This window comes from Marmota monax, unplaced genomic scaffold (assembly GCF_021218885.2).
Source record: "Marmota monax isolate L192 unplaced genomic scaffold, Marmota_monax_Labrador192_F-V1.1 WCK01_AAM20220418_F8-fsc00024, whole genome shotgun sequence".
Taxonomy (NCBI): domain Eukaryota; kingdom Metazoa; phylum Chordata; class Mammalia; order Rodentia; family Sciuridae; genus Marmota; species Marmota monax.
The window spans coordinates 33,711,183-33,734,159 of NW_026695224.1; the positions used below are offsets into that span (position 1 = coordinate 33,711,183).

A 22,977-nucleotide genomic window follows, 5' to 3' on the forward strand; every position below is an offset into this window, starting at 1 on the left:
TGCAGCTGCCTGCTGGGCCTGGGTGCGGGGCCTGGGTAGGGGCCTCTGCTGGCCGCCCAGGGAGCTGGTCTACCCGCCCACGTCGTCTGGCCTGCGCTGTCCACCAGCTTCTGCCTGCAGGGATAGCTGAGCCCCTTTGTCTGGACCCCAGCCCCCCAACATCATGGGAGCAAAGGCCAGGGGACTGCCCCTGAATGGGCACTTAGGGGCACCCAGGCTGGGCCCACACGGTGTCTGTCCCCTAGACCGCACCTGCAGACCTTGCTTACCTGTGGCCTGTGATGGGTGCCAAAGCCACGTGCCCTGGGGGCGGCGGGCAGTGAGCTCTGCTCACCCGGGTGGGTCTGGCAGCTCCAGGGGCCGCCCACGCTGCCCTCCCCCAACTCCCCTTAATTATTTTCTCGGATGTTGCGAATTAAATCACCGCAGGAGACGTCTTTGGGCACGGCCCGCCTGCACCTCCGGTGACAGAAGTTGTTAAATGAGTGGCATTGACCACGCCGGGGACCTGTCTCCATGTCAGAGCTTCACCCTGCGCCTCGGGGTCTTTGGGGAGGAGAGATGAGCTGAAATTGATATTTAAGAGGGTCACGCCACAGGCCGGGTGGCACCGAGCAGTGTGGTGAGGAGGCTCTGGGGGTGCCCCTGGGCCCGCCTAGTTAGAGGTGGGGACCGTGACTCATTGCTGGGGTCCAGCCGGGCAGTACTTGAGGTGTGAAGCCTGGGGACCTTGGGTCACCTGCGGCCACCAGCCTCTTGCGCTCGCCTCCTGGGAGGAGTGGGAGAGGGACTTGGCAAGGCCCGCCTTCCTCCTCCTCCTGTCCCCTCTCCTCCTGAGATCCCCGTCTGTGTGGCACTGTCACCTTAGGGACAGGTGAGGTCGTACTCCCAGCCGTGGGCAAGCTCTGAGGCTCCTTCTTCACACGCCTCCTTGTTCTAACGGGGAGGCCAGGGTCATCCTCAGGTGTGTCCAGCACAGCCTTCCAGCGGGGTGCGGCCTGCAGGGACCAGGGCTCCTCTTCAGCCCCCCCGGGACGGGACGGGACAGGATGGCTCCTCAGTTATTAATGGGAGCGCTCAGGCAGGGCAGGGCATGGGGACTTTCCCGAGGTCACAGAGCCACTTGCTGGCTGAGCCAGGAGTACTCCCGAGCTGGGCTGGGGAGCCCTGAGTCTGGACTGCCAGGTCGGTGCAGAGGGGCAGATCGGGCGGGGTCCCCGGGGGGAGGGGCCGGGAGCCACCTCGGCCTAGTGCCGAAGGCCAGGCCCAGGGCTGTCTCCAGGGCCCATGAGAACTCCCCTGAACTCGGGATGAGGCTGGTGCCAGTGTCTGAGTGTGGCCAGCGCGCTGCCCCAAGATCACCTGCCACCTGGAGAGAATCGCCACACGCCCAGCGTTGCCTCCCCTGCGGCTGCGGCCACCACACTGGACCTGCCTGGGCGTTGGAGAGGACCAGCCTCCCACAGCCACATGCTCTGCGACCCCAGGCTGAGCCCCTTGTCCAGCTGTGTCTGTCTTGGGCACACAGCATCCATCACTGGTGGGGATTTGTGTCCGAGACAGGAAGGCCAACCCCCGGGGGTCAGCACACAAGGCAGGAAGTGAGAAGGCCAAGGTGGGTCAGAGCGGCCATCTGGGGCGCCTCCCCAGAGGAGTGGGAGAGAGACGCTGAACCAGAGGGCACCAGCGGGACTGGGGGTGGGCCAGCAGCACTGTCCCCTCTGCAGGGGCGGGAGGCCAGGCTGGCAGGGTGAAGGGGCTGCAGGTCCAGGCGCTCCCACGACGGGTGGGTCGCAGGTAAAGGTGGAGGCGGGAAGGGGAGGAGCCCATGGGGAACTGTCCCCAGAAGCTGGTGCCTCCAGGCTGCCCAAGAGCAGGGGGGCCGGGCTGGAGGTCTGCAGCCACTGTGGCCCCGGAGATGGAGGCCGAAGCCGTGTGGGGGTCACTCTGATGTCACCTTGGACTGGGGGCACCAGGCCTCTGAAGGGGTCGGGCATGCAGAGCAGCCTTTGGGCGGGGCCAGCAGGTGGGCGCAGGGGTTTCACAGAGGCCGGGCACAGGCTTGGACGGCCGTGGAGGCTTCTCCCTGGGAAAAGGTGGAGTCCAGGCACTCCGCGAGCTGAGGCCTGGGGGCGAGGGAGAGCCGGGTCTCCACGCGACCTCCTTGGCCTCCCTGGGGCCACCGGCCTCAAAGGAACCCTGGCAACTGCCCAAAGCCTCCACCCGGCCCTTCCAAGGGTGAACGCGACCCCAGGCCCAGCCATTTCTTTTCACCTCAATTTGTGACCAAATCATAAACGTGAAAACCCAAGAGCCAGAGCCACGTGGCCGAGCTGGAGGGCCAGGGTCAACATGGCCGGGGCCTCCACCGGTGTTCCACGGGGCCCACCTCCTGCAGGGGTGGCCAGGCAGGGGAGGTGGCTCCTCGGGACACCAGGGCATCTGTGTGGCTTGTGGAGTCTGCAAGCACAAAGGCAGCTGGGATCTGATGGCTCAAGTGACAGTGTGGGACTTGGTGACAGATGATGAGTCCAGATCTGTCAGGGGCAGGGGCAGGGGCAGAGGTGGGTGGAGAGCGCAGCTCCAGGGTAGGGCTCCCCTGGCCTGGGGCCCAGCCCCACGGTCCTAGGCCTGCAGTGGGGGCCGCTCTGCCCTGGGGTCGCACTGGGGATCGAAGCCACCCCTGGCAGGAGCGGAACCCGTGGGCAGACCCGCAGGCTGCCCTCCACCGTTGGCGCTGGTCACGTGCGAACGAGCTGCGAAGCTTGGGGCCAAGAGCCCTGAAGTAGTTTCTGGGATCCCTTCTTTTGGGGCTGTGAATGGGGACAGGGGAGCCGCTCTCCTGTCATCAGCAGGCCTTCCTGCCCCAGGTCTGTCCTGGGCCTCGGGGACGCGCTGGCTCCAGTGTCCCGCGTCAGCAGAGTCAGAACGCGTGTGGCCCCTGTCTCTGCGGCGCCCTGGCAGGGTCTTGGATATAGTGTCCTTTCTCTGAGCCTGTGGACAGAGCAGGGCCAGCTGGCCCCACTGCACAGAGCAGGGGCGCCCTGAGGAGCTCGGGGTCCAGCGGGCGTCCAGGCTGCTAAGGTGGAGCGTGGCCAGTGGCAGATGTGCCCTTCTGGGGGGGTCCTCACCTCCCTCCAGAACTGGCCTCTGGGCAGGGTCCAGGCTGAGGCGTCCCTGCTGCCTGGAGACCTCCTGCAGACCTGGCTCCCCTGTGCCCCCAGCTTGTCCAGGGTCACAGCTGGCCGCTCTCCAGTGCATGGCCAGGTGGCAGGAGCTGCTTGGCAGCCTGCAGGGGGACAGGGGCACATTTAGGGTCTCGACCTCCCACTCAGAGTCCCCAGGCAGCGAGGCCTGCCCTTCCCTGAAGGAGCTGTGGGTGTGGCCGAGAGCAGTCTGCTCCTGGGGCCCAGTGGGAAGGGAACACTGTGACCCTCCAGCTTGAGGGCTCAGTGTGCGCCTCCCAACCTGCCAGCTGGTCTGCGGTCTGTGTCCACGCCAGGGGCGAGGCCAGCAGGAGGACCGGCTGGAAGCTCAGGGAGCCTGGGTGTGGCAGCTTCCTGTGCCCTGCCCGCTGTGCCAAGGGCCAGGAGCGCGGGGTGACAGGGAGTTCCCAGGATATGCTGCCCTTGGGGTGCTGGCTGGGTCCTGGAAACCACCAGCCTGCCCCGTCTGCCTCTCAGGGACAGGCAGGGGCCTGCAGGGAGGGGTTTTGAGCTGAAGACCTGATAACATGCACTTCACTGGTGACATTTAGCACAGTCGCAGTGTGGAGCCACCACCTCTGTCTTGGTCCAGAACATCCCGTCCCCAGGAGACCTGTCCCCTGGAGCATGCTGCGTCTCCGCCCCGCCCCAGCCTGTTCCAATGTCCCCTGTCAGCAGAGTCTGGCCTGGCCTGGCCTTTCTTGAGTTTGCAGATGCATCCGGGTTGCATCTTCTTTTCGGGGCTCAGTAATGCTCCGCGAGTAGAGAGGCGCGTTCTCGAGCCCACTCCTCCACTGACCGACCCCTAGGAGGCTGCTATCTGGACGCCACGCCTATTGGTCCTCTGGGGCTTGGCGCAGGCCGTGGCTGAGTGTTTCCTCAGGTGGACAGAGGCGTTGTATCCACCTGACCATCCTCTGAGGCTCAGGTGGGCTGGGTGGCACCAAGGAGGACAGCCTGACCAGGTGCTGCCAGTATTCTAACAGTTAACAGACGCCAGGGACCCTGCTGCGGCCTGTCGGAGGTGGCCCGCCAGTCTGTGGTACCCGAGCCCACGTGGGCTGTGCCCTCCCCAGTCACTCTGATTCTGGACGCGCGGGGAACGGGGGAGGGGAGAGACGTCCATTGCCCTGGATGCTGACATGACCTCCCGTGACGGCCTCCCTGCCATCTGGCCTGGCACTGAGGAGCCCTTCCTCATAAAACCCTTCCGTTTCCTCCTCCCTCCAAGCTGAGACGATCCCGCGGCCCAGCTGCGTCCCGGGCGCCAGGCGTGACACTTCCCACTTTACTGGCTTGTCTGGCCCGCAGGCAGATGAGGGCAGGGTGGTGCTCTTGCAGGTGGACAGCTGGAGGACCTGGGGTGGCCGGGTGCACACAGGCCCTGCAGGTGCCCGCCAGGGCTTCCCAGGAGCCGTGTTTTAAAATCTGCCTTTTGGGGCTGGGGACGAGGCTCAGCGGTGGAGCGCCTGCTTATTAGCTCTGGCCCCAGCTCCACAAAAATCACGCCAAGAAATCAGTGTGAGCCTGGGACGATCACTGAGTGGTTAGCACTTCCAGAAGCCCAGTGAGGGGGTGGCGACCAGCCGGGGTCAAGCCTTGGGGGACATGGAGACAGTTTAGTAACCAGAGAGGGTGGCCTCAGGGGGAGAGAGAGGCGTCTGGGCCTTGGGAGGGACAGGAGCAGTCCGGAGCCGACTGTGGCTGGGACGGTGGGAAGAGGCGCAGTCTGCTCTGGCCGGCTACCTTGGGGGTGGGTTTTGTTTAATGATGTGGCTGAAAATGACACCTGGTGCCCATCGATTTGGGGTTTGCCGCTGTTCTGGGGCCCCTCCTCACTCCTGCCCAGGAGTCTCCCCGCTCTGTCCTTGAAGCCAGGCCTGGCCTCCTGTCTGGGGCACCCGCTCCACGTAGGCCTTCAGGGAGAGACCGGTGCAGGGGACCCTGCGCTGCCATCTCATGAAAGCCTGGTCAGATGAGGCCACTTGGGGACACCCTCCCTCTGGGCTTTATGTCACAGTGTTGACAAGGAGGAAGATTTGGCCAGGCTCCTCTCCAACGTGACGACCGGGAACCTGGCATGTGGAACCCTGTCCCCACCTGGCAGCCCTGGGAATGCGGTGGGGGGCTCCTGGCTCTGAATGTGGCCCGCAGGTGCCACCCACAGCTGCGGGAGCAGCAGGCAGGGCTGCAGGCTGCCCAGGAGGAGCCCGGGACCCCCAGGGACAGAGGCTCAGCTCCTAGGGGGTCTGGGACCCCATTCGGAAGCCCCGTGGACTGAAGGGCTTCTCAGGGCTGCAGAAGCCCTCCGGGGTTTGAACTTGATCAAGGCCAGGCAGCCAGGCTCCTGGTGAGGGACTTGGATCCCAAAATACTGGCAGGGGCCTGGGGGGGGCGGAATTGTTGGTGACAGCAGGTCCGGAACTGCCAGCCCCAGGCCTCTCCCCAGATTCACGGCCCCCTGGAGGGTCTGAGCCTGCCCCCAACCCACCCTTCCCCTCCCTCGGCCTGGCCCAGCCATATAAAGTTTAAAGGTTTTAAATGCAAATATTTCTCTTTTATAGATGCCAGCTGTCTCCAGAGAGCCCACTGCTCCCCGCTCCACTTTATTGTCCAATTAGCTTCCCATATCTGGGTCCTGGAGGCTGCACCCTGGACGGCTGTCTGGGGTGGGTGGGGACCCAGGTCACACAGTAGAGGGGCCGGGGCCCTTTCAGATCTCCAGGCTCCAGCGAGAGGCGGGAGCGGGGACAGTTGGTGGCAGGGGTGTTCTTCTCTTATTTGGAGAAATAAAAGCAGCAACCCCACACACTGGCTCCCTTCTTCCCCCTCGAGTGCCCCCTCCCCGCCCGCCTTCCAGCCGTGCACCGCCAGTCCCCATTCACCGGGGCTCTGCGGCGCTCACAAAGCGAGGCAATTAGAATTGAAAATCTATGCAAAACAGCTGTTAACTGTTTGTCAAGGAGCGCAGCTGCGTGCGGGGCCCGAGGGAGCCGGGCACTGAAAGGGCAGGAAGTGCCAGGGCGGCCCAGGGTGAAGAGGAAACTCCTGACCTCGCGGAGGGGACTGCAGGCCACGACCCTTCTCTGCTCCCCTGGGCGACCTCAGCTACCGGCGGCGGAGAGCTGCCTTGGGTGGGTGGCACCCCAGCCTCCCCGGAGGGCAGGTTCTCTTGCCCCTCTTGGCAGCTGTCTTTCCTCCGCCTGGTACCTGCTGGGCAGATCTGAGTCAAGTCCAGCAGAGAGCTGGCCTGGGGGCTGTCGCTGCCCTCCAGGGACCCTGCCTGGCGGCAGCTCCACCAAGCACAGTATGCGTCCAGGAGCTGGGCCAAGGCGCTCCTCCCCAGACCCGCGGGAGGCCGGGAGGCCGGGAGGCTGGGAGGCCGAGGCGGAGCTGTGGGTACAGAGGCCGGCTCTGTGAGATCACTGGGAGTGGGACCCGGGGCCCGCCTAGAGAGGCGGATTCCAGAGGTGGGGATGGGAAAGCCTTCTTGGAAGAGATAAGAATTTAAAACATGGGGAGGACTTGACCCTCGATGGCCGGCAGTGAAGAGCAAATGGAGTCGGCAAACGGAGCCGGCAGCGAGGGCGTGGCGGCGGGACAGAGATAGCCAGACCTCCAGCCCCTGCCCCTCAGGCTTCCTACCCCCTGGACTTCGCTCGCTCCCCAGGGGTGGGAGGCTGGGGTGGGTACTCAGGCTGTCTAGCTCTGGGCAGCCAACAGGCCCTTCCCCGCCTCCGGACCCTGGGATTTTCTGGTGCAGGACAGAATGTGGACCTCGAGTTTGAGGCCGTGGCCCCCCTGCAGGACAATCTTCCTCAGTAAAGAGCCAACCAGGCAGGTGGCTGCCAAGAAAGGCTGCCAGGTACTGCGGCGGGTCTGGGTCTGGCTGCGTTTGGATTTCTGATCCCCAGGCAAGTTAATTAACCTCCTCCCTCCGCTCTGTGATGGAGGTCACCACCTGCCGGGCAGAGGGCCCTGAGCCACGGGAGCGGAGCAGCCCCGCACTTGTCAGGTGCTGCCGAGTGGCACAGGTGGTCCTCACTCCTGCCCACCCCGTGCTGCCCGGGTGAGGCCAGGTGATGGGGAGTGCAGGTGTCCCCCGTGGGCCAGGAGCAGCTGGTGGGGTGCAAACTTAGGTTGCATGTCATCCTGCTGTGACCCTGGAGAAGGAGGAGCCACGTGGACTGGGAGCACAGGACCCCTTGCCTGGTGTCCAGGGCCACCCTAGACCAGGGCTGCACCTGTGTCCGGACTTGAGGTGGTGACTGTTGTAGGCGGTGCCCACCCACCTGGGCACCTGGCCTGGCCCCGGTAGGTGCCCAGGCAGTAGGGGTGGTGGTCTAGAGCGTCCACCTGCCTTCTCACGTTCCCAATGCCCCCACCCCACCTGCCTACCCTGGGCCTCTCTGAGCGGCTTACTGCTGGTGGGGGGTGGGGTTTCCAGCCCCTTTTTCTGGGAAGTCTTGTGGAGCAGCCTGGGGCTGGTGCGGGGAGTGAATAAAGGCCAGCCATCTTGGGCTGAGGCACCTCTCTCAGGCCTGCCTGGGGCCTCTGTGACCCAGCCCTTCACTTCCGGCTCCTGGGAGTCCTTACGGTAGTTTAGGCTGACTTGTTTATAGAGCCTGAGGCCTGCAGATTCCGTGGGGGTGGGGTCCACCCAGGTATCACTGAAGCAGGTGGACCTCAGGCAAGGGCTGTGGCCCCCTTTCCTCCTCTAGGAGGCCCAGTGTGGCTACAGGACTCTGGGAGGAGCCAGGCGTCCTGCTCTGGGAGTGTCCCCTATTGGACTGTTCCTGGCTCCTTGCTCTTCCACCCGCCTTGTCCTTTCCCGCCAGGCTTCCAGGCAGATGGGAATGCCGGGAGGAGGTCCAGGGAGGGAGTCCGTGGCCCAGGAAAGGTCTGGGTGGAGGAGCTGCTCTGGGGGGAATGGAGGGTCCATGTGGGTCCAGGGTCAAGCCTGAACCTTGTTAGCAAGGGGCGCCTGGCTACCAGAGAGCACTTCCCAAAGTCGGAAGCTCTGCACCCAGATTACAGATTTCCTCCAACCAGGGACACTGACAGTGAGTGTCATCCATCTCCCAGTGCTAGCCAGCCTGGTGGCCAGAGGTTTTGCTTTCCTGACCAGGCTGCACATAGTCGGCGCGCTGCTGCCCCCTAGTGGTTGTGGGGTGTATGGGAGCTCTTCCCTCCACGGCCGGCCAGAGGACAGACTCCAGGTGTGAGTCCGCTTGGGGGCAGGGCTCCCGGGTTCACCTTTGTGCACTGTGACCCGAGCGCTTATTGACCTCAGCTTCCTCAGTGAAACCAGTACAAGACCACCCCTCTCACAATCCAGTGGAGCCAGATATACGTGGGAAGGAGCAGATAGCTCTGAAAATCAGCCGGGTGACACCTCTCGGGTCACCCACAGATTCTTAGGGTTGGCTGGCTTGGTCCTGTTCAAACAGGTGGAAAAGCTCGGCCTCCACCGCCCCTTGCCCCAGGGCCTCCCCAGGGGAGAGGGAAACCGACGGTAGCGTGCGGGCGAGATTTGGAGGTAGGGCCCCGGTGTGGTTACCCGGGGAACCTGGCTGGGAGGCGCCTCCCGCCCAGGTGCGAGATGTTCATTTGCATGTTCTACCCCTCCCCCCGCAGCCTGCAATCCAGGTGGGAAAGGGGCTGAGCCCGCCCGGAGGTGGTTTTGTTTTTACACTGGGGGCCCGAGGTCGGGTGCCCTCCCGACGTCCCCGCCCTCCCCTCCCCCCGCGCGTGACTCCGGCGGGGTGGAGGCGCCCCCCACCCTCCGCGGCCGCCGGGTGCACCGTCCGGCCAGTGCGGGACATAAATTTCCGGAGGCCGTGCCACCGAGCGGTGCGTAAATTAAAGTGTGGGCCGCGGCCGCCCGCGGAGGGTCACCGCGGGGAGCTGCGGATCCTGGGCCGGGGGCGGCCCCTCCCGCGCGAGGCCAGGGCCGCAGGTAGGAGCCAGTAACGGCGCGACCCGGCCGGGCGGGCGCGTTTCCCTTTTCGTTGGCGGTCGGACTCGGGCCTTGTGCAAGGCGGGGGCCCGCTCGCGGCCCCCGCCCGGGAGGGCACGGGCTGGTCCTGCGCCCTACCGGCGCGGGCCCCGAGCGCTCCCCGCCCGCCAGCGTCGCGGGGAACAGATGGACGGGGGTGGCAGCGCCCCGCGCGCTCCCGCCGCAGCCCCGGCCGGCTCGGGAGGGAGGGAGGCAGGCGGCGGCCGGCGGGCGGCGCGCGCCTGCCGAGCACTGCGCGGGCATGTCCCGGGGCAGGTTTGGGGCTGGCAGCCGCGCGCGCTTGGCACCGAGGCGGAAAGTTGAAACCCACAGCGCGGCTGGGCCGCCCCCGGGGGTGCTGTTCGCCCTGGGGCTTCCTAGTACGAAGGTGGCGTTCGAGGGCGGGAGCGAGGCCGGGGGACCCCCGTGGGCCGGAGTCCCCCTCGGACCTGCGCTTCCGGGGGAGGAGTGCTGGGGGCGGAGCGGGGGGAGGGAGGCTGGGCCCACAGTCCCTCTCCGCGCCGCCCGTGGGTGCCCAGGAATTTCAGGACGCTCCCTGAGTCATCCCAGTCAAGTGCCTGGGTGAGGTAGGGTGGGGGGTGCCAGGAATGGGGAGGTGCTGCGCTGGGGCCGGTGGCGCGGCGGATCGTGCCAGTTTCTGGAGGCGGGTGGCCTCGCCTCATGACCGCAACCCCAGCTACTTAATGATCCCCCTGGCGCAGCGGCGCCTCCGTAGACACTGCAGCTCCTGGGACGAAGGTTCTTTAAAGAACCTCCGCGCCCCCAAGTTATTACAACGGTAGGAGCTTTCCAGAACTTCGGGCTGAGGCAGAGGCACAAATTGCCCGAGTTCTAAGCATTTGGCCTTTTACGTTGGCATCTTAAGGTTAGGCTTTTTGGGGACTTGGGGAGGTTTAACACAGCGTCATTTGCTGCCCACCCCCTACACACACTAGCGCCAAGAACGTTGTCCTCCCAAAAGCCCCGGAACGCAGTTTAGCCTTCTGCGCGTCACCGGTGCTGGCAGCGCCAGGCCCAGTTGTAGGCTCCGGGAAGCCGTTTGGAGGAGAGGACGGGCTCTGCTCTCGTGCGGGCCTGCTGGAAGCAACTGCGCCCTACTCGTGGGAGTCCACTGACCAGTCCGCGGCCCCGGAGCAGTCCAGCCTGGGGATTCGAGGGAGCGCGGGGGTGGCGCCCCCCAGCGCCGGCGGAGCCCGGGGCTCACCTGGCCGCCGGGCGGGGGAGGGGCATGTGGCCGCGCGGGGTGCTCCCGGGCGCCCGTCGGTGCGCGCGTGCGTGTGCGCTTGCGGCTGAAACCTGACACCTCCCGCTGGCTGAGGTCAGGGAGCCGGGAGCGAGCCAGTGGCTCGGTAGTGGGCGGCGTTGCGCTTGGGTGTGTCCTCAGCGGCGGCGACAGCAGCAGGTGTTTCTTGGCCGGGGCCCCGGAAGCTCCACCTCCCCAGCGGGCCCGAGCTGCCGCCGCCGCGCAGCCCCGGGTGAGATAAGCAGTTTAGACAAACACTGGGCGACGGTGGCTCCAGCATGTGTCAGGCGAGGCGGAGCTGCGGCGCCCTGGCATGAAAGGTGAGCGCGCCGCAGGGGGCGGGGGTCCTGCGCCCGCCCGACTCCCCTCCAAGTTCGCGGGTTCCGCGGGGGCGGCCGCCAACGGCTCCCGGGCAACTTCCCCCGAGTGCGAGCGGCGATAAGAGCCGGGAGGGAGGGCGGGCGGCCGATCAGAGGCCGCCCTCCCCCGCCCGCGGCGTAGCCGGGGCGGCCGGGCTCCGGCGGGGACGGCGGCCGCGTTGGGCGAGGGGCGCGTGAGTGCGCGCGGCAGGGGCCTCTCGGCGCGCGGCGGGCGCCCCGGAACCGGGAGGAAAACTTTCGGCGGCCGTGCGCCCCCGCGCAGGTGCGGGCGGGGGGCGGTGGCGCGCGTCCAGCTCCCTTCCCCGCCCCCACCCCGGTGTGGGAGGCCGCGCGAGGGCGGGACCGGGGCTCTGACCCCCGCGCCCTGCGTCCCAGCGAAGGGCGCGCCCCTCCCCCGCCGAAGATGGCTGCCCGGCTCGGAGGTGGGAGGGCGATGGCACATCCGCCGCCCCCCGCCCGCGCTGCCCTTTTCCCTCCCCGGCCCTTCCTGCTCCGCCTGGATGCGCCTCCCCGCCCCCGCCTCCCGGCCGGCGGCCGCGCTGACGGCGGAGAGTGGCCCGCCCGAGTGGAGCCGATTCAATTATATTGCAGCACCAGAGACACCTCCTCGCCCGCCGCCCGCCTCTCCAGCAGGCTAATTAAATTCCCTCGGTGGAGGCGGAGCGGGACTGGGCTCGCCCTGCCCGCGCCGCCCACCCCTGCTCCCCGCCTCCCTCGCGAGCGCCGGGTGGGGGCGAGGGGCGCCTGACAACGGCGATGTCGACCCCGGCCGGGCGGTGGGGGCAGTGCCCGTGCTGGGGCGGCCTGGCCCGGAGGCTGGAGCTCCGAGCTCCGCGCCCCCTCGCACGTGGTGGGGCTGAGCGCTGCTTTTGAGCTTTGAGGGCTGTGTGCCCGGCGGGGGAAGCACCTGCTGGCCCCCGGCTGAGTGGCGGATGCCAGCCCCAGTTGAGTCGGTTTGGCTCCTGCAGACTATCCTTTGTCTCAAGGCGCGTTTAAAACACTAAAACCTCCCTAACTCCTGTGGGGTCTTATCTGGCGCCTGAGGGGTAGGGGCCACACAGGTTGGGGTTTGGAAACAAAAAGCAGGACCACCAAATGAAGGGAAAAAAAGGATCCCTTTGTAAAAGAGGCTGGGACAAAGGGCGCTCCGGGAGGGAGCATCCCGGCTAAGCCGATTTCCAGATTTCCTGGAGGCTGGGGACAAAGGGGCGGGCTGTCCCCCTGGTGGGCTGCCCAGAGTCTTCTCAGGGCTGCTGCCACCCCCAGGAGAGATGGGGGCCCCCAGGTAAGCCCTGGGCCTCTCCGTGTTACTTAGACTTGGAGAAGTTAAGTGTGGCTCACCCTGTGTTTATGGCTGCCCCCACCCGCAGGGAGGAGGATCCTGAGGTACGGGCTGCCTCTGACTCAGCCGGCCATCCGGGCCATCCGCAGGTGAGAGGCCCAGGGCGCAGGCTCCAACTGGCAGCGTGTGTCATCCCAGCTGCCGGCTGTGCGGGCGTGACGCCGGCCAGGTAGGCTAGGAACGCTCTTGCTCCACCGGGCCTTGCTGTGCAGGACAGCTTGGTCCCCACCTCTCCAGAGGCTTGCCCGGCCTACCTGGAGGGAGCCCTGATGGCTGGGTACATGGTTGGCTTTTGTCGTTCAGCCTGGCAGTGGGAGCAGACACTGAAGCCAGGAGGGACGTGGGGGAAGCTGGAGCCAGGCACGGTTTGACACTTCTCTTTCCTCCAGTCTGGGTGCTGGAGTGAGCCGCCAGCCAGCTTGGGACGCAGGGTCAACCCCGCCTTGGGAAGGAGTGGGAGGCCCAGCCTGCTCCAGGCACTGTCCTGTCTGTGGGCGGGGCTCTGACAACAAGGAAGGCCAGCTGGTTATCTTGTGCAGTGTGGGCCCTGGCCTGGTGGGGACAGTCTGTAGGGTTCTGGCTGGTTGAGTTGAATAGATCCTCTCCCTTGGTATTTGGACATTGCTGAGCACCTGACCTTCTCGGGCTCTAGTAACTACCACTTGGGGGTTTAGCCTAGTGGTTCAGAGCTTCCCAGGGGATTCTAATGTGCGGAAGGGATCTGGGTTTACTGCTGTCACAATGAGCAAAGAAAGGCTCCCAGAAGTCTGGGCTGGCACAGGGTTCCCAGCAGGAAGCCTCCAGTGGCCTAGGAGCTGCCCCTCTGGCAGGCCTCTGGCTACAAGTAACTTCCCTGTCTCTGGAGGAAGCAGACCCATGAGCACTTTGTGGTTTCAGAGCAGAAGGGGGCCCTGCTCAGCTTAGCATCTCTGCCCAGAGGAAGGAGAGCAGGGCAGGCGCAGCGCCACTCTGTGGCAGACGCAGGGCCTGCACCTCCCGGTCGGCCCAGGAGTCACTCCCCTCCACCCACCAGACAGGTGCTGCCTGGTCCTTAGCTGAGGAAGGGGAGGCTGTGGGCTGCAGCCCCTTGCTGAGGGCGGGTGCTGTTGCCTCCTTTTCCAGGAAAGCACAGGTGAGCCAGACCTGGCTGCCACCTTTTCCTTGGCCCCAGGAACTCGCAGGGGCTTGTGGAGTCAGCGTGCAAGGCCGGTTTTCCTGGCCCCGGCAGGAGCCTTGGCGTTCCCAGCCTGGGTTCCTCCAGGTCCAGAGCCTGCCGAGGTTGGACGGGAGCCCTCTGGGTAGCATGTTAATTACCTGCGCTGTGGAAACGGCAGCGTCTTTTGAAACCACAGAGCTACGAGGCCTGCCTCCTCCCCCCAGTCCTCGCCAGGAGAGCTGGTTTCGGCCTGCAGAGATGCCTGTTTCAGGTGACAGCGAGCCTGGTGACTGCTGCAGGCCAACTGTCTTGCTTTAATTCCTGCCCCCATGGAGTCTTAGATCTCGCGGCCTGGCCAAGTGCAGCAGGGCTGTGAGCTGCTGGCTTCAGTTCCCCTCGCTGGCCTTTCTTCCCCGCTCAGGCCACAGCCTGGGAGGGGACGTTTCTGAGTGTTCCTGTCAATGAGAATTTATTGAGCGCCTCCTCTGAACCCAGCCGAGCGCTCGCGGCCGGGAGGTGCAGACAGATAAAACAGGACCTCGTCCAAGGCGGCCGCGCTCGCCTGCCAAGATGCGCACTCGGGGGCCTTTTAATCTCACTTCTGCAGCCGCCTCCCCCGCAGCCGCCTCCCGCGCCCTCTGGTCCAGCAGCCAGAACCACACAGGGCTACCGCCCTGTCTGCCTGACCCTCGCCCTGGAAGTCGGCTCCAGGCCTTCTGCTCCTCCTGCCCTGGCACCCCCGTGCTCACCCCCCAGGATCGGATCTGAGAGCCTATGTCCCCGAGGCCAGGCCCCAAGGAAGGGCCTGCAGATAAAGGGGCAGCACTGGAGGTGGCCTCTGGGTCTGCCCTCGTCTTCCAAGCAGTTAAGCAAAAGGAGCCCATCAGGCTGAGCTTGAGCCTTGGGGGGCCCCAGGGGCTGGGGGTTTCTGGTGAAGACACCAGCCTGGCTGTCCCTCTGGACCTGGTGGGGCCTGGGCGTCTGTCTAGCTCCCCAGGGCCAGCAGGGTTCTCCCCGCAGAGACTCTGCCCGGGCCTTCTGTTGTGGAAGAAGTGGGTCCAGAGTTCCTCATCCTGGGGAAGGTGACCCAGAGGCCAGAGGCTGCTCGTCTCCAGAACTGGGTGGAAAAGGGACTCAATGTGGACGTCCTCTGGGGGCTGGGTGCCTCTCTGGCCCAGGGAGACTGTGGAGAAGCGGTCGGTGTAGATGCCCCTGCCACCAGCCCCTGGTGTGTCTGGGCCTCGCGTGGGCACTGGGTGGGAAGGGGAAGGTGGCTCTCCGCTGGCCCAGTGTGCTTGGAGCACCTTCCTAGTGGGGCTTCCTGGTGTGGGCATGTTTGAGTGGTGGCTCCTGCGCCCATGTGGACCCTGTCCGAGCCCTGCGGGTCTGTGGCCAGTCCTCCGGCTGGAGCCCTAACTTCCTGGGAGTTGAGCGGCTTCATGGCGTGGGAGCCACGTGCGTCTCCCCCAGGTCCTTCCTAGCTGTGAAGTGGGCTCCCTGCCCCTGCATGGGTACGCACCAAAAGCAGGTGATCAGGGCCTGCCGCTGTGGCCCGGCCCCAGGGAGCTCACCTGCTGTTCCTGTGTGCTGCCCTTGACTTGCGTGGCCTTGGGCACTTTGGGACCCTGGCTGTCTCACTTGCAGGACAGGAGCAACCCAGGTTGCCTGTGTCCTCAGACTGAGGGTCAGCGCTCGTAGGTCACTGGGGCAGTGGCATTCCTGGGGATTTCGTCAACGGTCCAGAGGCTCTGTCCCACGCCGCACACCCCACGCCAGGCAGTGTGGGGTTGAGGGTGGCTGAGGCCCCTTCACTGCCCAAAGGCCAAGTCAGTCCCTTCAGATCCCCTTGTGGCCAGGGTTAACACCAGACGCGTTGTTCAGGACCCCTTCCCCACCCCAAACTTCCCGGGGTCTCGTGCGCAGGCAGGCCACTGGCCTTTGGGGGACCGAATTGGACTTGGGGCCTACTTGCGGAGGCGCTGCAGCCATGGCCAGCCCTCCCCCAGCGCTGCCCTGTCCTGCCCTCCCCCAGCCCAGCCCAGCCCAGCCCTGCCCTCTTGCACTGAAATGGCGGTTCCCCGGCTGCAGGCTGCATGAAGGTCTTGACCCGTGCGCCTTTGGTCAGAGCTGTATTGATGGTGGACAGGTTAAACCTTTCCGAAGGAGAATCTATGTGTCAGTGGAGGACGACGGCTCACAGGTGGGGGCCGCACCACCAGGGCTCCCTGGTGTTGACCCATCTTCCCCAAGTGGGCCAGAGCCGGGCGCCCTTCAGGGACAAGTGCCCTCCCAGAGTGGAGCCCCAAGGCAAGTCGCGTGCCTTCTGATCCGAGTTCCCGGTTGGCTCCTGGGGTTTAGTGACCAGATGGGGAGGAGCCCTGTGTCCTGGCCCCCAGAGGCACTGCAACCTCTCTGGTCACTTCTGGTCACAGCCTGGCTTATGGGGAGACGTTGGGTGTGGGGCACTCCTGCTCCTGCCTGACTTGCCAGGGAGGGACTGCCCCGGTTGACCAGGGAGGAAGGGGCTGGGGGGCTCGTCCACTGCCTGCGGTCAGCGGCGGAGGAGGAGCAGGTTCCAGCCTCCTGGAGCCCAGAGGAGGCCTGTTGGCCTGGCCGTCTTCACCGTCTTGGCGGGGTTGGCCTCCTCCCCAGCTGCCCAGCGCGAGGAGATCTTGGCGTGCGCGTGGAGGTGTGTGGCAGGTGGCCCGAAGCTGAGACCCAAGAGTTAAGACTGGGTCCTGGGTCAGGTGGGGACACTGGGGAAATCCCGTCCTGCAGGCTGTGGGTCTGCCCATGGTCCTCTGTCACCTGGTCACTCCACAGATGAGGAAACAGTCTCAACTCGCGTGTGGCCTGCTGGCCTGGGGTCCTGCTCAGCCCTCGGCCTCTGAGGGTTGGGACTGGTTTCACCGAGGGTTCTGGTCACCGCTGGGGCTGGCGGGCAGTGGAGTGCAGGCCCAGGTCTCTGCTGCTCTTGGTCAGACTGAGGTCCAGGCCTCTCCCTCTACCTCGCAGCCCTCCTCCAGCTTGTCCCCAACCCGTGGGAGCCCCCCTTTCTGGGGATGTGGAGCCCGGACCCTGTCGCTGAGGCCCGGGCAGTACATTCTAAGGAAGCAGCAGGGTGAAGTGGGTTCCCTGGGTCACTGAAGTCCCCCGGCTCCTCGGGGCTGAGCAGGAGTGCCCCACCTTACGATGGCCCCACTGAGACTCTGAGCTCCACCAGGGGGTTCCCTGGGTAGTGCAGTTGGCGGGCAGTGGTGACATCGGCCTCGCCATGGCGGGGGACAGCCCCTGCCCTTCTGGTGCCTTGCAGCGTCTGGGTAGTGAGTGCATTTTCAGTCCAGGTCTTTCCCATTTAGGTGTGAGTTGGGGCCGGTGGCCTGTTAGGTGGGGAGAGTCTGCTGCTGGGATTTCTGTAGCCCAGGCCCGCAGAGTGCCTGGGGCTTCTGGGGCCCTGCCCTGGGCATCGCACCTCATCCCCGCTCGAGCTGTTCCCGGAGGGAGAGCGGCTGGCGTGAGCGCTGTCCCAAATCCAAACGCCGCAGGCTCTGACGTGAGGCCACAAGTGGCACGTTCCACACCACGAAACTGCTTCACGCGCAGGATGGCCTAGAAGGAATGTTGAAGGTGATCTTCAGGCCGTTCGTATGAGGCTTATACGAAACAAATGAATTTTGCCTCTAGATTTGGAACCGTCCCCAAGCTGTCTCATCAGGGCCCTGCTGATATTCCAGAGTCCAGAAAACCCGAAATCCAAACACTTCAGAGGAGGGCCGCTCGGCACAGACCAAGACTCTCTCCAAGAACATGGTGGGGCCATACGCCCCGGGGCCTGCTGTCCCCTGCCAGCTCTGGCTAGATGGAGACCTGGCCGTGGCCCTCACCCCTAGCCACCCAGGCTGCACTCGGCCTCAGGGTGGGAGAGGGTGAAGGGAGGAAATCTTCCCACAGCGGTCACCTGGCCTGAGTGTCCCCCCAGGGCCTTCTCTGGTAGACGGGGCCACCTTTTTGGATGGGAGCCCAGAGAACTTCATCCCTGGGTCCATGAGGGCAGGCCAGGTCTGGGTCAGGGTGCTGAGGACCCCTTCAGACCTGCAGGGTTGCCCCTCAGTAGGTGGGGGGGGGGCTGCAGGCAGAAGGCCCTTGTTGGGGTGGCTTGGGGCGGGGAGCCCCTGACTCCTGATTGGTGGCTCGGGGCTTTTCCTGTGCCGAAGCCCGTCTGTTCCACGTGGTGGTTTCCAGCAACGATGTCCGGGCACAGAACGTGGGGCTTTGAAGAGGATAGAGGAGCCCCGTGGGGAGATGTGATTAGAAAGACGGAGTGTTCTGGGCTCCCCGACCCACCCCCTGTGCCTCCTCTCCAGGTAGGTCATGTTAGGGGACGCGGTTACCACTCGGCTTCTATTCGGAGAACTCTTGCCCAGGCTCATGGCCACTCACCGCCACACACAGGCCCCGTGGGTCACGGGTCGGCCTCCTGAGCTCGGAGAGCGGGACACTCCCGCGGCGCGTCTTTCTGGGAGGTTTGTGGGAATTGGCCGAGAGCAGCTCGCCACCTTGGCACTTGGCACCTTAGTTCTGGCTCGAGGAACTGGCTTTGGTTAAAGTGAGACCCACCTTGGGCTTTCCTGGGCGGGCGTTTGCCCAGCCCTCCTCCTGTCGAGCCCCCGACGGAGCAGCAGGCCGGCAGCCGGGACCCAAGCTAGGGTCCTACAGCGCCCCTGTTCATCAGGCTCCTGCAGTGCTGTCCCTTCCCAGGCCTGCCGTGGCTCGGAGCAGGGGGACCCACTCCTGGCCCTCTGGCACCCGTGCCACTGGCCCAGGTGAGTTGGGGCTTGCAGCCTGGGCTGGGGGGCTGGCCCTGTGCCTGTCCCTCGTAGTCCTTGGGGCTGGCCTTGCGCGCCGTCTCCCAGGCCTCCCAGCCTCGTGGCCTTTCTGGTCTGCCTTTGTCCTCGCTGTAGGTGGCATCTCGCTGTGCTGCTCCCCTCCCCTCCCGCCCCACGGCCCCTCACTGCTCCACAGCCCTTGGTCTGTGCGCCAGGCTTCTGCACGCAGCAGCCGCTTAGAGTAATCGCGTCAAATGTCACCGCCATCTGTTGCCCGACTTTGTCCCTCGCCTCACCTGGAACCTCCAGAACACTCCATCTGTGGCTTCCAACCCCAGTTCTGGGTGACTTGGGCCTTCTGATGGCTCTCCGGGTGCCCCCACCCTGCCGGTGTCGTCCATGTCACCCTTGGGGCTCCCCTAGCTGCCATCCCCGGTTTGACCTGCTCCGCGCTCCTCCTCGTCCACCATGCAGGTGGCCTGGCTAGCCTGGCGACTGGCAGTGACGTGTTGGGGACAAGCCCTGGTATTGCGTCCCTCCCCCCCATGGGCACAGTCCTGTGGATGTGAGGGGGTGAATGGGGCCGCGGCAGCTGCCTGGGAGCCCCGGGACTTGTGGGAGCCCCGTCCTGTTCCCCTTGACTGGGTTTCTGGTGGGCAGCTGCTCCCGCCTTGCGCGCGGCTCGGCTGTCCGCCTGGGAGGCCCGCGGCCTCGTGGCCAGCTTCATGCAGGGGTGCCCAGCTGCCCCCTCCTGCCTGCTGCTCCCAGCCCTTCTGGTTCTGGGTCAGGAGCTCGGCCATCTGCTCGGGCCGCGCCTCCTCTGGGCTGGTGCTGCCCTGGCTCTGCCAGCCGCCGCCTCGGGCACTGACCTTGGAGCGGGTCCAGGGTGGGTCCTCGAGATCCTGAGGTGGCAGTCTTGGTCGGGGCCTCCCTGGCCCGAGCTGAGGCCCCTCCCTGATCCCACCCAGAGCTACTGCCGCTCAGAGTGTGGGAAGGAGTCATGAGTCGACGACAGAGCCGCTCTGGGGACCACATGGCACCCTGTGCCACTGCAGCCCCAAGTCCCCACAGCTGGTGACCCCTGGCCTTGTTAGGGCTGCAGGAACATGTCCCCTTTGGGGGCAGGGATCGCGGGGCCCTCCGAGCTGGGGGACGCCCTGTATTTGTTCACAAACATTTCTCTCTGTGGTGATTAGAGAATCCAGGTCCAGATTGTGCGGGCGGCCGAGAGCGGAGCCCCGCCGCGCAGCCTCGCAGGGTGTAATTAGGGGGGCTGCCGGGGAGGGGGCGGGTTGGTGCTTGAACTGGGACCCAGCAGAAAATTCATCTCAGCTATTAGCTTGTAATTACAGAGCACGGAGGGAGCGGGCCTGGGGTCTGGGGCCGGGCAGAGCAGGCATGAAAGGAAGCAGTAATTACGGGATCCACGGGAGGCCGGGAGGGAGGCTGGGAGGGAGGCCGGTGTGCTGATTAATAATCCCCCTTGTGGGAGGAGGGGGTCAGGGACCATACCTAATGGGGCCGCAGAGGCCTCCCCTCTTGCAGTCCTGCTGTCAGGCCAGCCGGGGCTCCGCCCTGCAGGCCAGGACCCAGCGGGTGTGTGCCCATGTCCCCTGCCAGGCAGCTGGGCTCCTGCTGCCCTGGGCGCTGCCTCCTGGCTTTCTTTCAGAGCATTGTGCTGCTACTGGCCTCGCAGAAACCTGGGCGGGCACACGGGAGGCTGGGACGAAGGGGGCTCACCGCGGGTCCCCGTGTCAGACTTGGCTGCCCACGAAACAGGCCCTTGTGAGCGTGGTCAGCGGCTCTTCATTCCTCTCTTCCTGCCCTCTGGCTCTGGTGGTAGCCCAGAGGTCCTCAGCTCTGTGGCCTCAGGACTGGACTTTCCCTGACCCCTTGGTTGGAGTGTGACCAGGGCTGAGGGGCCTTTTCGGGTATCTGGATAAGGCAGCCCTTCTTTCCTGGGGAGCTGAGCTGGCGAGAAGGAGCCTGTCCAGACTTGGTACAATGATGTAAAAAATTAGAGGCAGGCAGTCTCCTGGCGGATCTGGGCCACCTAGACCTCTGGCTCGCTTTCCTGCCGAGCAGCACATGTCAGGAGAGCGTGTGCGGTGCACAGCCCCCAGCCCTCATCCATCACAGGCCTCATGCTGCGGAGCATATTCCCAGCTGTTAGGATAATGAATTCAGATGAGCTGATAATGTCGATGAGAATTCAGTCAGTGGCCAGGAGCGCAGAAGTTAATAAATACCTCTCTAATGAGGGGGGAATAGGCACCTGCGCCCCTGGGGGCTCCCTGCTGCTGCCCCTGTGGCTCCACAGTCTCTGTGGCCTGCCCTGGCCTCTGCAGACCTGGGTGCCAGCGGTCCCTGTCCCATCTATGGAGGGGAGGGCACATAGCAGCCGCCAACTGAGGCCTATGGACTGGGGGCAGGCGTGAGGACATTCTGCAGCGGCTCCCCGGGTCCCCGAGCGCGGCCACTTGGAGCTGCCCCTCCCCAGGCACACATGCAGCAGAACTGCTAATTTTAGGTCCCTAATGAAGCTGCTCCTGGAGTGCTATTTTAAGTGGCCTGACATCAGCAGAGCAGCTCCCCAGGCTTAGGCGCACACTGGCACCGTCTGCAGTGCTGGCTTCGGGGGACCCCCAGGGACCAGGGTGGAGGAGGGTGGTACCCTTGCTCGAGGCTGCTGGCGGCCCCCTTGGGGAACTGGTGCTGGGCCTGATTGGGGGGGGGGCAGGGCTGACATCTGGATGTCCTCAGGAGCTGATAATGATCTTGACGGGCAGGGGACTGTGGCTACCATGTCACCATCTCTTGGAAGGCTCTCGTTTTTCCAAAACCTGGATCAGGGCAGAGAAAGTGGAACCCAGGTAGAAAGGACAGGCAGTCACTGGGACACACAGGGGCTTCAGGTGCAGTCTGTGGGACCCCAGTGCCATTTGGGGTCCCAGATCCCAGTCCACTGTGGCACCTGCCCAGGTGGACAGCAGCCTGCCTCTTGTAGCGTGGGCATCGCTGGCTGCTGGGCCCTGTGTCATACAGGACCAGGTGGGAGGTTGAAGTAGTCCCTGCTCTGGACCGAGCACTGGTCCCGCCCCGCCTTCCCCCATCTGGGACAACTCTTTTTTGACCCTTGGGGTTGGAGGGCTGGCTGGTGGTCTGATTGCAGTGAGAACAGCCTTTTCCGTGCGGCAGGGTGTCTGCAGATGGCTGCTCTGGAATCTCTGGTGGGGAGCAAGGTAGAGGCTGGGTCGGCAGCATCTTGGAGCCTCCCTGCAGAGCCTCCACCTTGGCTGGGAGGCGCAGCTTGGGCCTGATCAGCGGCAGAGCCTGCGGCGTCCTGCGGGCTGGTGGGGGCCAGAGGGCCTGCTGCTGGGGTGGGGGCTCCCTTGTAGCTGCTGGCCAGAAGCCCCCTCTCAAGGGGGTAGTGACCACCTTTGCTCAAGTGGCTGAGGCAAGGGCCCTTCGCCATGCCACGGCTCAGAAGGCAGACGCAGGTCTGGCCCTTACTCCGAGAGGGGAGTCGATCTCCGCCTCTTTTATTGTTGCTCTGGGATGGAACCCAGGTCCCCTGTCACTGAGCTGCAGCCCCAGCCCTTTTCAGGTTTTAAGACAGGGTCTCACTAAGTTGCCCAGGCTGGCCTTGAACTTGTGATCCTCCTGCCGCAGCTTCCTGAGACCCTGCGGTCACCAGAGTGTGTCACCGTGCCCAGCTGACCAGGCTGTCTGGAAGGTAGCCTGTGGCCTGCTGGGCTGTCCCTGGCGGGCGGTGTTTCTGTGCACAGGCTCCTCCCCTCCTGTGTGCCTGCTGCCCCTGCATGGCCAGGCCTGGCTCTGTGCTGTGGCCTGTAGGGCGAGGCCTGTCACCACAGCAGCCCTGGTAGCCTCCCAGGGGTGGTGTGGGTGCTCCAGGGACCTAACCCTCCTGGGCCTCTTGAGGCGCCTGGGGCTGGACTTTGCCGTGCTGAGCCTACTCGGGGCCAGAGCCAGGCCTGTGTGGGGAGGGGCAGGTCACCACAGGCAGGAGTCCGGGTGACAACACGGCCCTGACACTTCTCCAGGCAGCTCAGTTGCCCAGGTTGGGGACAGCACAGAGCCGCAGCGCGGGTTCTGACTCGTCCTGGCTGGAGTCTGTGCTGACAGTCATGCGGCGGCTCTGCAGCCCTCGCCTCGGTTGCCCCTGTCGGTCCTCGTGGGGTGAAGCTCACGGGGTGGACTTGATGGTTGCCCCTGTGTGACAGGAGGAGACCTGTCTGGGCTGTCCTTCCCGGCTGGTCCCCTGGGCCTTTCTGTCCACCCTGGGCACTGGCTGTGTAAGGGGAGGGTGCGGGAGGCGGTCTGCAGGGGTGCACCTGGGTGAGGTGGGTGCTCACGGGGCGGGCAGAGACCAGGCCAGCTGTGGGGCTCCGTGTCTGTCAGGCTTGAAGGTGGGTGGCCGTGGGACCAGGCTGCTACTGAAACTGGGGAGTTCTGGAGGTCAGGCTGCGCGGGGGGGACCCGTGACTCCTCCTGGGAGCCGAGCAAGCCGGGACACAGTGGGGCCAGCACTGGTCTGTGGGCCTCCTGCCGTGGGCGCTGCCTGGCCCCCTGGGAGGCCGGCTGGCTCGTCACGGCACGGGGCCCTTGTGCGGCCTTTGCTCCGGAGCTTGAGCCCTCGCTGGAGGGGCCGCGCTTCCTCGCCTCCTGCCTCAGCCGCAGCCCTGCAGTGTTGTCACCCACATGCCTCCGAGTGCCCGGGAGGTCCTCCTCCCCCATCAGGAGAGGGCAGCGGCCAGCTCCACCTGACCCTCCGGACCTCAAAC

At 65.3% G+C, this 22,977-nt stretch overlaps 1 protein-coding gene across 10 annotated transcripts in view; it reads left to right on the plus strand.

Annotated features, from left to right (window-relative positions):
* Gse1 (Gse1 coiled-coil protein) overlaps nt 1–22,977 on the plus strand; it is a 304,272-nt gene that overhangs the window by 249,424 nt on the left and 31,871 nt on the right. Inside the window, exon 1 of one of the 10 annotated variants that reach the window (XM_046434614.2) lies at nt 9,064–9,165. The exons of 7 other annotated variants lie outside the window; for them this stretch is intronic. Coding sequence is in view for 2 of the 3 variants with exons in the window: in XM_046434616.2 (XP_046290572.1) it covers nt 10,782–10,788 (7 nt within the window). In the remaining variant the exon portion in view is untranslated. Of the gene's footprint in view, nt 1–9,063; nt 9,166–10,599; nt 10,789–22,977 lie in introns of those variants that run through there. 2 more of the 10 variants (XM_046434616.2, XM_046434613.2) reach the window with 2 other exon arrangements.